This window comes from Mercenaria mercenaria, chromosome 19 (genome assembly GCF_021730395.1).
Source record: "Mercenaria mercenaria strain notata chromosome 19, MADL_Memer_1, whole genome shotgun sequence".
Classification (NCBI taxonomy): Eukaryota; Metazoa; Mollusca; class Bivalvia; order Venerida; family Veneridae; genus Mercenaria; species Mercenaria mercenaria.
The window spans coordinates 9489415-9502187 of NC_069379.1; the positions used below are offsets into that span (position 1 = coordinate 9489415).

General features: G+C 35.3%; 1 protein-coding gene across 1 annotated transcript; it reads right to left on the minus strand.

Annotated features, from left to right (window-relative positions):
• Positions 1 to 447: 447 nt before the first annotated feature.
• LOC123541821 (uncharacterized) lies at positions 448 to 7743 on the minus strand. The gene is made up of 6 exons (XM_053531147.1): positions 7647 to 7743; positions 6225 to 6362; positions 5866 to 6039; positions 3873 to 4103; positions 881 to 1078; positions 448 to 488 (listed from the first exon to the last, which is right to left on the minus strand). The coding sequence occupies exons 1-6, from the start codon at positions 7741 to 7743 to the stop codon at positions 448 to 450; spliced, it is 879 nt and encodes a 292-aa protein (XP_053387122.1).
• Positions 7744 to 12773: the final 5030 nt, after the last annotated feature.

Here is a 12773-nt window from a genome sequence, read left to right on the forward strand (position 1 = left end):
CAATATATCACTCAGGCCTACGGCCGCCGTGATATATCATTACGCGTAAAACCTCAAAACGATAAACCGCGCTAAGGAACTTATTATTTCTTAATTAAATAGACAGTCTGCCCCTTTTTTGCTGGTTTGCCTCAGTGAGATGATAACAAATCGGAGTTCACAACACATATGCTAAAACTCTGAATAATCCCGTAAACAGAAAGTGCGTTGCCTTCACATATTTGTTACAAATACGACCGAAAATATAACATATCAGAAATGTGACATATACGTTTGACTACTTTCACCATTCCGTACAAACGTATCTTATTTTCAGAGCTTGCTTATATGATACGTTTTTTTTTACTTCTAGTACAATCTAGTGGCAACATTTTAAGCTATTTTTGCTAGCTTAAATGTACATGTAATGCATTCATGCCAAGCGATTTTTTTTCCCGCCAAGTTTTATCATTGTCCAGATCGAACCGGTTTTTCTAGAGTAAAAGTCCCTGAATTAGCAGGAAATGGCTTCTGATTCATCATACAGTTTTCTTTTTTAAGGTAGTGGACCTGTAATTGTAGTAGGCAATTCCGGTATTTCCGATTACGCACTTTCGATATGTGATATCGCCATTTCCCTGCTGGTTCGAGAAGCCGCGGCGATAAAAGCCGATGAATACCGATGCAGAATTGGAAATTACGTAAATTGCCGAGTGTCATTACAGGTCCATAACCTTAATATAATTTAGTAAAGAATGAGTGACATATAATGCTACTAAATGGATTTTAAATTTTGTCTTTTGTTACCAAACATATGCTTTGAGATTACTTATACGGATGTAGGCAAGTTTTACATTTAAATAGCTTTTACGATATATGTGCAAATGTTTTAAATTCTTACTTGGAAATCCAAACACTTGCACTTCGCAAAGATGCAGGTTTTTTTCTCCTTCAAGTGTCACTTTAACGTATCTTGCTTGTTGACCCTCAAGGAAATGGAAGGTATGAATATCTTCAATCTGATCTGGCACAGTGCCAACAATGTACAATGACTCCAGTGTCATCCCCATACTCAACCTTAAGTCGCTGGCCCGACGATCTGTAAAACATTTAGACCCGAAATGTGTACACAGATTTTGTTCTTTAACAGTTCTTGTTCTACTCACATGTAACTAATAAGTATAAAGTCGTCAACCTGACCTGGCCGACTGCCAACAATGTCCATAAACTCTTCCCAATCACAAACTATTTGACATACTTCTTTACAAACGTGATACAAGGCAGACATACATTGTTATGAATTAACAGAGTAAAACTTACATAAAAGGAAAAACTCAGTTTCCCTAGGTATACCTTATATAGTATTGTTATGACCCTTTCCTAACATTTTAGGTTTTAACAAATCTACCCATGTTGAAAGGACGATCCAAGACCTATCATAAAACGGCAAGAAATATACTTGTTTGAGCAGTAGTTTTGGATACTTGCTTTTTCGTTTTGAAGTCGGTTATCCACAATCCGGCAGTAAACTTTGTTTACGTTTTCATGAAAAGGTTATCTCTGCAAAACGCATATTTATCTCCTGGAATGCTTAATTCTATTTCATTTGGTCTGTTGTCTTTGATGGATTTAATGTAAAAAATATGGCAGTTTTAAAACACACCCGACATATATTACACCAATGATATCAACTACTAAAATTGTTCATACATCTTGGTTCTTCAAAAAAGCAATAATACCCTCCCCCGCCCCCGAAAAGAAAAGAAAAGAAAAGGAGAAAAGAAAACACTGCCAACAAGGCGGTTTATATATTTGTATATGACAGTATTGGAAACTTTGAAAATAATCTGGGCCTCCGTGGCCGAGTGGTTAAGGTCGCTGACTTCAATTCACTTGCCCCTAATCGATGTGTTCGAGCCTCACTCGGGGATTTGAATTCTTCATGTGAGGAAGCCATCCAGCTGGCTTACGGAAGGTCGGTGGTTCTACCCAGGTGCCCGCTCGTGATGAAATAATGCACGGAGGGGCACCTGGGGTCTTCCTCCACCATTAAAGCTGGAAAGTCGCCATATGACCTATCATGTGTCGGTGCGACGTTAAATCCAACCAAAAAAAAATCTGATATGAATCTGCAGGCCTTCAGAACTTCAAAGTAATGTATCATGTATGACTCACTACTATAATTGGAACTTTTCAGACAGGGGCGGCGAAATCTGATTTTTACTTGCTTGTCCGTTTTTGTCATTTGCTATTTTCAATTGTCCGTATGATAGTTATATAGTAAATTCTGGTCAAATTTCACTTGTCCGTACAAGCTTTGGGAAAATCTGGGCAATACGGACAATTGAATTTGCCGCCCCTGAATTTTCTGTGATGTATAACTCTAGAGTTAAGCGATCTAGGACCACCATGGCCTTCTTGTTTGAACTGATAACGTCTAACATGCTTGTCATGCAAAATTCCCATAACGTGTGAAAAGTTAAATTTCTCTTAAAATATCTTTACCATTAACGTTTGATTGTAACACTGTACATTTTTATAAATATCTATGGGAGACTAAATAAAAGTTCCCACCCTTGATGGCGACTCTGTAACGGAATGTTAGGAAAGGTTACTGGCACTAGAACCGCAAATTTAGCTTTGAGTGGCCTATTTTCATAAATATGTGCATTATTTTTCAACTTATAAAGAAATATAAAAGAAATGGGGCCTTCTTATATATTACGTCCCACCCTCTGTTCTTATATTAAAACATGGTAATGAACGGAATCCGACATCGCTCCGTTTCCCCGGTCATAACTTTCCATAGAAATAAGCTATCGCTGATACTCATGTACTGATAGGAAGGTCTTACATTTATTTAACAATGACAACAAGAAATCCCCACCAAATAACGCTATTTTTGCAGAAATCAAGCGAATTTTATCGCTTTCGGAATTATTTACACCTCGATAACCCATCAACTTCCGCTTTTACCCAGTGCGAGCGATCACATTGGACGGAACAAAAAGAGTCAAATGGCGCGATATTTGAATGTAAAAAATCCACACAAACCAGAACAGTATATTTTTCTGTATAACTCCTGGAAAAAGTCATGAATGAGAAAATATCCAAAACGATTTGTCCAACAGAAATAGTACAGCGGTATCCTGAATTTATGAATAAATAAGATAATTTTTCAATTGTATTTGCCCAATCAATTACATCATAATACCATGGCAAATCAAATTGAAAAATTATCTTATTTTATTCATAAAAGCAGAATACAGCTATACTATTTCTGTTGGACAAATCGTTCTGGATATTTTCTCATTCATGACTTTTCCAGAAGGAGTTATACAGAAAAATATACTGTTCTGGTTTGTTTGGATTTTTTACATTCAAATATCGCGCCATTTGACTCTTTTTGTTCCGTCCAATGACGGAAAAAAGCGGAAGTTGATGGGTTATCGAGGTGTAAATTATTCCGAAAGCGATAAAATTCGCTTGATTTCTGCAAAAATAGCGTTATTTGGTGGGGATTTCTTGTTGTCATTGTTAAATAAATGTAAGACCTTCCTATCAGTACATGAGTATCAGCGATAGCTTATTTCTATGGAAAGTTATGACCGGGGAAACGGAGCGATATCGGATTCCGTTCATTACCATGTTTCAATATAAGAACAGAGGGTGGGACGTAATATATAAGAAGGCCCCATTTCTTTTATATTTCTTTATAAATTGAAAAATAATGCACATATTTATAAAAATAGGCCACTCAAAGCTAAATTTGCGGTTTTAGTGCCAGTGGGAAAGGTTACTAGAGCCTCAGATTTGGAAACAACTAATATAAGTTTTTTGTAAATATTTGTAAATATATAATCCACGGAAAGAAACAAAGGGAGCTAACTTACTACATTCGACTCCCTCGCATTCATCACCAATGCGATTGAATAATGTTACATGGAAAATATCGTAAATATCTCCAAGATCCACTCGCCACCATGGGTCTGTTTGTAGTTCAGTATGAAAGCAAGAGTCTTTCCCGAAATATTGGTTAGTATTGCCATCTACGCCTTTTGCACCATCGTGGTCATCGTGTACGCTTGACATGACAGTTTGTTTCCCAAGGGCAACATTTGTCTCTTCAACATAAATTGAAAGTAAAATGTATGTCAGCAAGTAGAGACTTCTATTCTACAGTATATGCTCAACTGCTTTCTAATATCGAGACGTTACAGAAGCTGATCGCCATTTCTTAAAAGAATGCTTTTACGCAAACCTGATATTTCTTTGAATTTTCAAATTTTATAGCCTATTTTACATTTTATCGTATTTCAACGTCTTTTAACATTTCGTCGCCTTTTCGGTTTTCATCACCGTTTTACATTTCATCAATGGGCGAATCATAATTTATATGAATTATCTTTTGGTTGCATGTATCTCTTCTAAATGATATGTTCTAAAGCTGTTGTTAATGATAGATTGCCGTAGAATATCACGCTATTTGTGGGTGACCTAAACATTAATGTAAAAGTATTTCTGATTGACACTGTTTGTATATCGTTAATTTATAAAATTTTATATTCCGCGGAGAATTACTTTGTTAAAACTCACAGTTTGGTACATATGTACCCGCTTTTCTATGATCTGGCGTTACTTATCATACTAAATAGACGGCCTGCTGTTTTTTAAGATAAAAACAACAGCTTCTACGAATTATAGCGTACACCAGGTTCTATTGCTGGATGATAACATATTGGATTTTACTACAAAATTACTAAAACTCTAAATATTTTCGTGAACAGAAAGTGCTTTCACACATTTGTTACAAATACGGCCGAAAATATCACATATCAGAAATGTGACATATACGTTTGACTATTTTCACCATTTCGTACAAACGTACTTTTTTCAGAGATGGGTTATATGATACGGTTTATAATTTTATATTTCTACTTCTGGTAAGCCACTTCTAGCAGCCACGTTTTCAAACTATCTCTGCTAGCCTTTAGTTTAGTTTATACTAATTTGTTTTAGCTCGATTGTGATGAAAGCTTCAAGCTTTTTGGAACCACTCTCGAGCCCGCTTCCTGGAAAAAACAGTACTGGTGTCATATGAGAAGTCATGGTCGTGACCCCAGTGAGGCTCGAACCCACGACTCCTGGGTTGAGCGGCCGACACCTTATCCACTAAACCACCGCTCCCCTTACTTTCACCAAGTTTGATCATTACCCAGATCGAACCGGTTTACCCAGAGTAAAAGTGCCTGAATTAGCAGACGTTTGACCCCCTGCTATTGCATGAAATGGATTCGGGCATGTTAATTTTGAGAAAAAAACAATAATATAAATATATTTGAAATTCCTTAAATAACTGTTAAAGATTTGTAAATATAAATTATTTTGTCCTTGAAATCAGGCCAATCTTTAACTGTTTCATTACAATTTTTATTAGGATGTTGGACAATAGGATTTTAGTTGCATCGTTTGGGTTAACAGTAGCGCACTTTATATGCAATGATATACTGTATATTCTTATGGCGATCTATATTTAGTAACAAGATACCCGTTAGGGAAGTTGGGAGACACCAAATTATTATTTCACGAACCGGAAATTTCCCTTTCTGTTATATATTTAGTAACACGATCCCCGTTCGGGAAGAAGGGAAAAACCAAATAATTATTTCACGAACGGGAAGTTTCACTTCCTCGTGTATATTTAGTAACAAGATGTAACAAGATCCCCGTTCGGGAAGTAGGGAAAAACCAAATAATTATTTCGAGAACGGGTAGTTTTCCTTTCTGTTACTGCCACCAACACATTCACTTATGTTAAATGATATCTTGATTTATTTTCAGCGAATATATGGTTGGCAGAAAATTGCCACCATCATGGTTATTTACTTTTTGTGCATTCATCGACAATCACACTCCATTTTCCGTCAGGCTGACAAACGGCATATTCAGATTCTCTTGGTACCTCATATCCGAAATCACATTTATACTGTATGAGGTCACCAACACCGTTCATGTTTCCTACAATCTTGCCATTTAAAGGTGGTTCATTGAACTTGCATTCTGAAGAAAAAGAGAACAAAAATCACAATTATACTGTATGCGGTCACCAACACGGTTCATGTTTCCTACAATCTTACCATTTAATGGTGGTGTATTGAACTTGCATTCTGAAAAAAAAAGAGAACAAAAATCACATTTATACTGTATGCGGTCACCAACACAGTTCATGTTTCCTACAATCTTACCATTGAATGGTGGTTTATTGAACTTGCATTCTGAAGAAAAAAGGGAACAAAAGTCACATTTATATTGTATGCGGTCACCAACACGGTTCATGTTTCCTACAATCTTACCATTTAATGGTGGTTCATTGTACTTGCATTCTGAAGAAAAAGAGAAAAAAAATCACATTTCTGTTTATGCTGTCACCAAAACCGTTCATGTTTCTTATATTCTTACCGTTTAATTTAGTTAATTTCACATGCATTCTGAATAAAAAGAGAAAATAAATTACATTTATATTGATGCTGTCACAAACATCGTTCATCTTTCCTATAACTTTACCATTTAATGATAGTTCATTGTACATGCATTGTGCAGAAAAAAAATGAAAATTCACTTTCCATGAGAACCTGTATAAACCGACATCGATAGGCACCAAAAGAAGATGTCGACGAAGACACGTTGTCGGATGAAACAAGTTATCAATACGACATCAGTTAAGTTTTTGTTTCATTATCGGTCGACAGTTTTTACTGCGAGATTTACCTGAAGGTCGGAAACTTTTATTCTATTTTTTAGCATTTTCCACTTTTACAATAAAGGTGACTTGTTCGGCGAGTTTGCAAATATAAGACAATGTCCTCTGCCTTGAAAACATGTGTATCAGTCACCTAAGTTTAACGTAGTTTTGTCAGTACGTCGAGAGAAATAGATAATTGAAAAACAAGACCAAAATTTCAATAATTTCAATATCTTATACATGTACAGTTTAAAGCAGCATGCCTCCAGATTTGCCAAAAAAATAATCTTTCTTTCAAATTGAAGTTTGATCATATTATGAACATTAGAATATGAATTTTTCTTTCTAACCTATTATAAAGGTTCCAAATCAAGAAAAATAGATGACCGCATCGGGAATCGAACCCCGGACGCCGCGGCAATAGCGTAACCAATAGCGCTATAACTGAAGTAGTGAATAATGACTTCAAAATATAGATATTTATAATAGAGACCGTTTACCTGGAGTAAAAGCGTGACAAACGCTTCTCTATTTAAACCGTAAAAAGTAGTAAACAGCAAATTCTCAAGTGTTTCCGAAACAGAAAGTTTGTCAGTAATTAAGTTTTAAAGCCTTCTTAAGAAATAAAGCATTTATTTCATGATATCTAAAAAATATATTTTTGTTGTTGTCGAACGATCTGGAGGCATGCTGCTTTAAACACTTCAGAAACGCCGCTTTTCTCTCACAGCTCGTCCCAATGTTGGAGTCAAAGTTAAAAGACTTATACTGATTTTGAAAGACTTTCATCATTTTGAAGGTTCAAAGGAAAATATCACAATACTATACAGGGATTCTTACATCGAAAAAATAGACATATAAACAAGTATATGCTTATTCACCGGAAAGATAGAGTGTTCATAGGACGAAAAAGTAAACTATATACCTGTGTATTTATTACACGTTTGTTCGCTAGAGTCAGGGGTCGTGTCTGCAGTACAAGCGTCACTAGGTTTCTGAGAAAACAAAGAAAAAAGACGCATTCACCAAAACTTTATACTTGCAAGATATGTCCTTAAGTTCAGTACATGTACATAAATCTTGTATAATGATAATAATGATGATGATAATAACAATGTATTGTATGTATTAGAGTTACCAAAGTACAAAACAAATCATTTTTGATTTAAATGTTGTTGTTCCAAATATTTCAATATGAGTCAAATTTTTGATTCGTTGTTTTTATTTTATTTAATAAGTTTCTTTTAATTTTTCTATTTTTGTATTTCTGTATTTCATAAACATATTTTTTTCTTGTTAAACAGTTATTTTGCGTGATTGACAGTCGTCTCCTGTCAATCACCTGCAAAGTGGTCGTCCCTTACAATAAAGAGACCTCTACCGCCAAAACTTTGTTTTTATTGTTTGATATAAGGGTATATTTTGAGTATATCTCCTAGATTTTAGGCTTTTGTTTAGAACAGTGAGTTAATCAGTACATTATAAATCGTTATATTTCAGTAATCTACTGGGAAACATTGAGTCTTTATATAAATCGACGTTCCATAGTTTATACTATTGACTTGTCTGTAAATAACAAAAGTCTGCTGGTCCTTGAAATCTATTTCTGATGTCATGTAATAATCTTGACGTTGGGCAAAAAGTTTTGGTATATTAAACAACAAGCCATCCAGTAAGTATGCAGTCTTTCAGTATTTTGATGTCATTTGATGAATTATCGATCTACTTATATTCTAGATACCGCAAGTGTATTTTAAAGTCAACTCAACTTATATCATAGTTAGAAATGGTTTTCAAAACCTCATACCCTCATGAACAGCAACCTTTTATTAAATGAGCCGCACCATGAGAAAACCAATATAGTGCATTTGCGACCAGCATGGATCCAGACCAAGCTGCGCGGAAAATTACAACCAGTCTGCGCTTTTGTGGTTAGGATCCATGCTGTTCACTTTCAAATCCTATTGCAATTAGAGAAACCGTTGACGGACAGATGCACAGGCTGGATCCATGCTGGTCACAAATGCACTATGTTGGTTTTGCCATGGAGCGGCTCAAATAAAATATATCACAGTAATTTTACCACTTATCTAAGATATTGTTAATTTAAAAAAGAACAACAACAACATTTCTTACAATTGTGAATAATCAATGCTGAAAGTCGGAAATCTATCACAGCATGGCGAGCCTACTTGACTTAGGTATCCTACACATGAGGAAAATCGCTCTTATCGCTCTACGTTGGTTTTATCACGGCGCTGCTCAAATAAAGGTTGCCATAACGTACAGACGTATACACGTACACATTGAGCTTTGAAATTCAATCTGTTAAAATGCTATTATGACTGTTTATATTATTCTTATACATGTACCCTAAAATACTAAAAAGTTACCTCTATAATTTCAATGTCTGATGCCTTGACCTCTACGCAACTCTCTTTACTTCTGTCTCCTTCGTTTTCTTCCGACGAATAAAGATAGCAAGCGTTGTATCGTCTTTTATAATTAAGAGCTCCGCAATTCGGACGCATTCCGCATTCTTTTACACATTCCGGAAGTACAATTCCTGGCCATATGCTAATTCTATCCTTTTCACCACGACACGATTGTTTGAATCTAAAGTTATAGCTCAATTTGACACCATCTTTGCTTGTATAAGTAAATGCAAAACTTTTCTGACAAAGTAGCATTGGCACTAAAAAGGCCGAATTCCAGAACATGTTCATGTCTTTAATCATACGCATCTGGCTTGAACAAGAAATTAAAGAGCTGAAAATTAAAAAAGGAAAGTAACGCTATTTTCGAACAAAATGCCGAAATGATCATTTTTTTCTATTAAGTAAAAATCCAGCTGAAAAAAAAATTGTATGTAAAAAGAGTGGAGAAAATTATAGCTTTGAACCCAATACCCCAAACTCTTCCTGTTACCAGTACGAAATAACTATCCAAATATGACTTTTCTTATTTTGACTGGGACAAAGAAAAGTCAACCTGCACGTAAACATTGCTTACCTTTCACTTCAGAAAACTCTTCCTATAGGTAAGGTAGATCACTGCATAGAAGATTGAAGAAATTATTATTATTTTATTAGCCCGATTTCTTTATTTTTAAAACATTTACTTCAAATACTAATGTGACATTATCGTTAATTTAACACATTTAAATGCATAGCAACCGAAAATTGCTTTTATAAAACATTCACCAAAAACACACTATGTGCAGTAAGATGCGTATAATGCCACTTACATTCAATTTTTTTGAAAAGATCCAAGAACACTTCTCATTTGATTGCACTATTGAAATGCCTTTTATTAATAAAATTAACGTATCCGTGTAATAACGTCACCGTTCTTATATGATTACGTCGGGAAACTGAGATTAAGTAAAAATTTCAACTTTTTCTCTCTATATATAAATTCATGAATGCAATACATCTTGTCTATACCGCAGCAAATGATTTCATTTTAGAATTTCGCAGAAAATGTTTACGAATATGGAGTATAAGTATCACCATTCTTTTGTTAATTTTGCACAGATATCTTATTAATGAGCCGTGCCATGAGAAAACCAACATAGTGGGTTTGCGACCAGCATGGATCCAGACCAGCCTGCGCATCCGCGCAGTCTGGTCAGGATCCATGCTGTTCGCTAACAGATTCTCCAATTCCAATAGGCTTTAAAAGCGAACAGCACGGATCCTGACCAGACTGCGCGGATGCGCAGGCTGGTCTGGATCCATGCTGGTCGCAAACCCACTATGTTGGTTTTCTTATGGCACGGCTTATTTTATTTTATTTTATTGTACATTTTATTCATGCATTCAGCAATTGTCAAGATATAATGTTGCTGTCTATTAATAATTCAATAAGTGTTTTATGTCGAATATTGACTATCAAATGGTAAATGTCAAATTATAAATGCAGATCGTTAATTGTTTAATGTGAAAAACTTAATTCTGTTAAATCCTTATTCAAATAAAGAGATGAACATATCAAAGGCCAAATACATGTTTTGAATGGTGTTTGGCTTTCGTTCCATAACTTTGTCCTTGTTTAAACTTTTTTTAAAACATTTTACGGTAAAATGTAAGGCCCAATATTCCAATGACCGTAAAACAAGCAACTGGTTCAAATCAGACAAATAAAACATTTATTTATATCTTTTCAAGTTACATTCATTACTTAAAGACCTGCTCCAGTCCTACATTTTAACCTTAAATTGTTACCGAAAAAGCATGAAAATGCTGATTATAGGGCCGCCTGTGAAAAATAGTCTATTTTATATAAAATTCTATATAAAATACCTGTGGTTTTTCGTGCTAAAGTATGGCGCGTGGCCGTTAACTGTTACCTATTGTAATCATGATTTGCATACACACAATAGAATTTGAATAGTCGTGGGGCAGGTCTTTAAAGAGATACAGATCATAAAGTATATGCATTAGCATTTATCATTTGGCAATAATGATTAGCTATTTGGCATTTAGAAGTAAGTATAGGCAGTGGAACTAAAAATGTAAACTTCAAGCAGGCACTACCTATTTTAGAAACATAGAAGCAAAAACACTGCTTATTGCAGACCTGTGACGGTTTTCTGCGCATTTCCTTTATACCCCTGTCACACATACGGCGCGGATAGCTACGTCTAGCTACGGATACAAACGTAGTAATCCGTATCGATCCGTACGTGAGCCTTACGGATTGGTACGGACTGATACGGATTACTACTTTAAGGTGTCGGCCCGGTACAATTTCTCCTTCTTTGCTGTATAGTAAAACAAGCACTTTTGGACATGGATTGTGAATTTCACAACAAAATTGCAGCATTGACAGCTCTGTATTTCTGAAGAGTAATACTATCCCAGTCAATATATCACAGAAAAACACCACCATCAACGATGAACTTTTTTGCTACACATCAAAGTATCTAGTCCATGTTTAAATTTCCCACTGACATCTGTCATGGCCACCAGTCTGGTGTAGTTTTTTAATCCTTCCGCACAGAAATGTAATCCTGAAAAACACACATAAAACAACTGTTAAAGACATCAGAAATGACAAAAATGTACACGTATCAATAAATACATTTGGAATATAACATGTCAAAGTCAGGATAGCGTTAAATTGGGAACTTCAAAAATTTCAAAGAACTACTTTCTAGGATACAACGACCCGGAGTACTTCTACACGGGGTGACACCTAAATCTTATCAAAATTTAATTTAGGCCAAATTTTTCCAAAAAATCTTGTAACTTAGCGTTTTGCGAGAAAAGTTACACAAGACATTGTCATCGCAAAGAAAATTTTGTCCCGCAGAAACATTTCAAACATTAGACCTACTTTGCGGAGAAATTGGCTCGGAAACCGGAATTTTGAAGAAAAAAGGCACATTACAAAATTTGCCTTCCTTCTGAAAATTTCAATCAGATTTTCATGAAATCAACTGTGATATCACTAGTTAATGCTTATAGTATGTTTTATGTAACTTTAAGCTTATTTATCTTGAAAAATGATGTATCAAAATGAGTATTTACTTTAAAAATATGCAATTTTTAGTAAAAAAATGCATAATTTACCCACTACAATTGCAGAAAAATGAAACTTTTAATGACTGAAAGACCAAAACCCACAAGCAAAGACCAATATGTGATTATATTTATGACAATTACTGGAAGTAAAACAGATCAATACATCACAGCCTATCTTAAAATGAATTATTTCTTCGGCTAAGCCGAACAATGCCTGAAACGCCAAATGCAAAGCCGATCCGCGCCATCTTGGAAGCAGACAAGTGCGGAAGGTCAAGAACTCCAACTGGAGCCAGACACAGCTCAGGGTACCCCTGAAACTGTCAAGCAGTTACTGACATTTTAGGCTACAGTTCTGACTAAAGACATTAGGACCAGAGGGCAATGCACCAGTGGAACATGTAAATCGCTTACCGAAAACTAGCCGTCATTCTGCGGTGTTACACTGGGAATAACAGCTTCTGCCCGCTCGACTTAATAGGTTGGTCTGGTTTATGGGTAGCTGCTGACTGGTTGTACGATTC

What these genes read in the sequence shown, in the direction of transcription:
- LOC123541821 (XM_053531147.1), bottom strand. Translation starts at nt 7,743, where the DNA reads ATGCGTCTTTTTTCTTTGTTTTCTCAGAAACCTAGTGACGCTTGTACT. An exon ending in CAATAAACCACCATTCAATG is followed by an intron (nt 6,040 to 6,224) that starts GTAAGATTGTAG and finishes CTTTTTCTTCAG; the next exon opens with AATGCAAGTTCAATGAACCA. An exon ending in ATGCGAGGGAGTCGAATGTA is followed by an intron (nt 1,079 to 3,872) that starts GTAAGTTAGCTC and finishes AATGTTTTACAG; the next exon opens with ATCGTCGGGCCAGCGACTTA.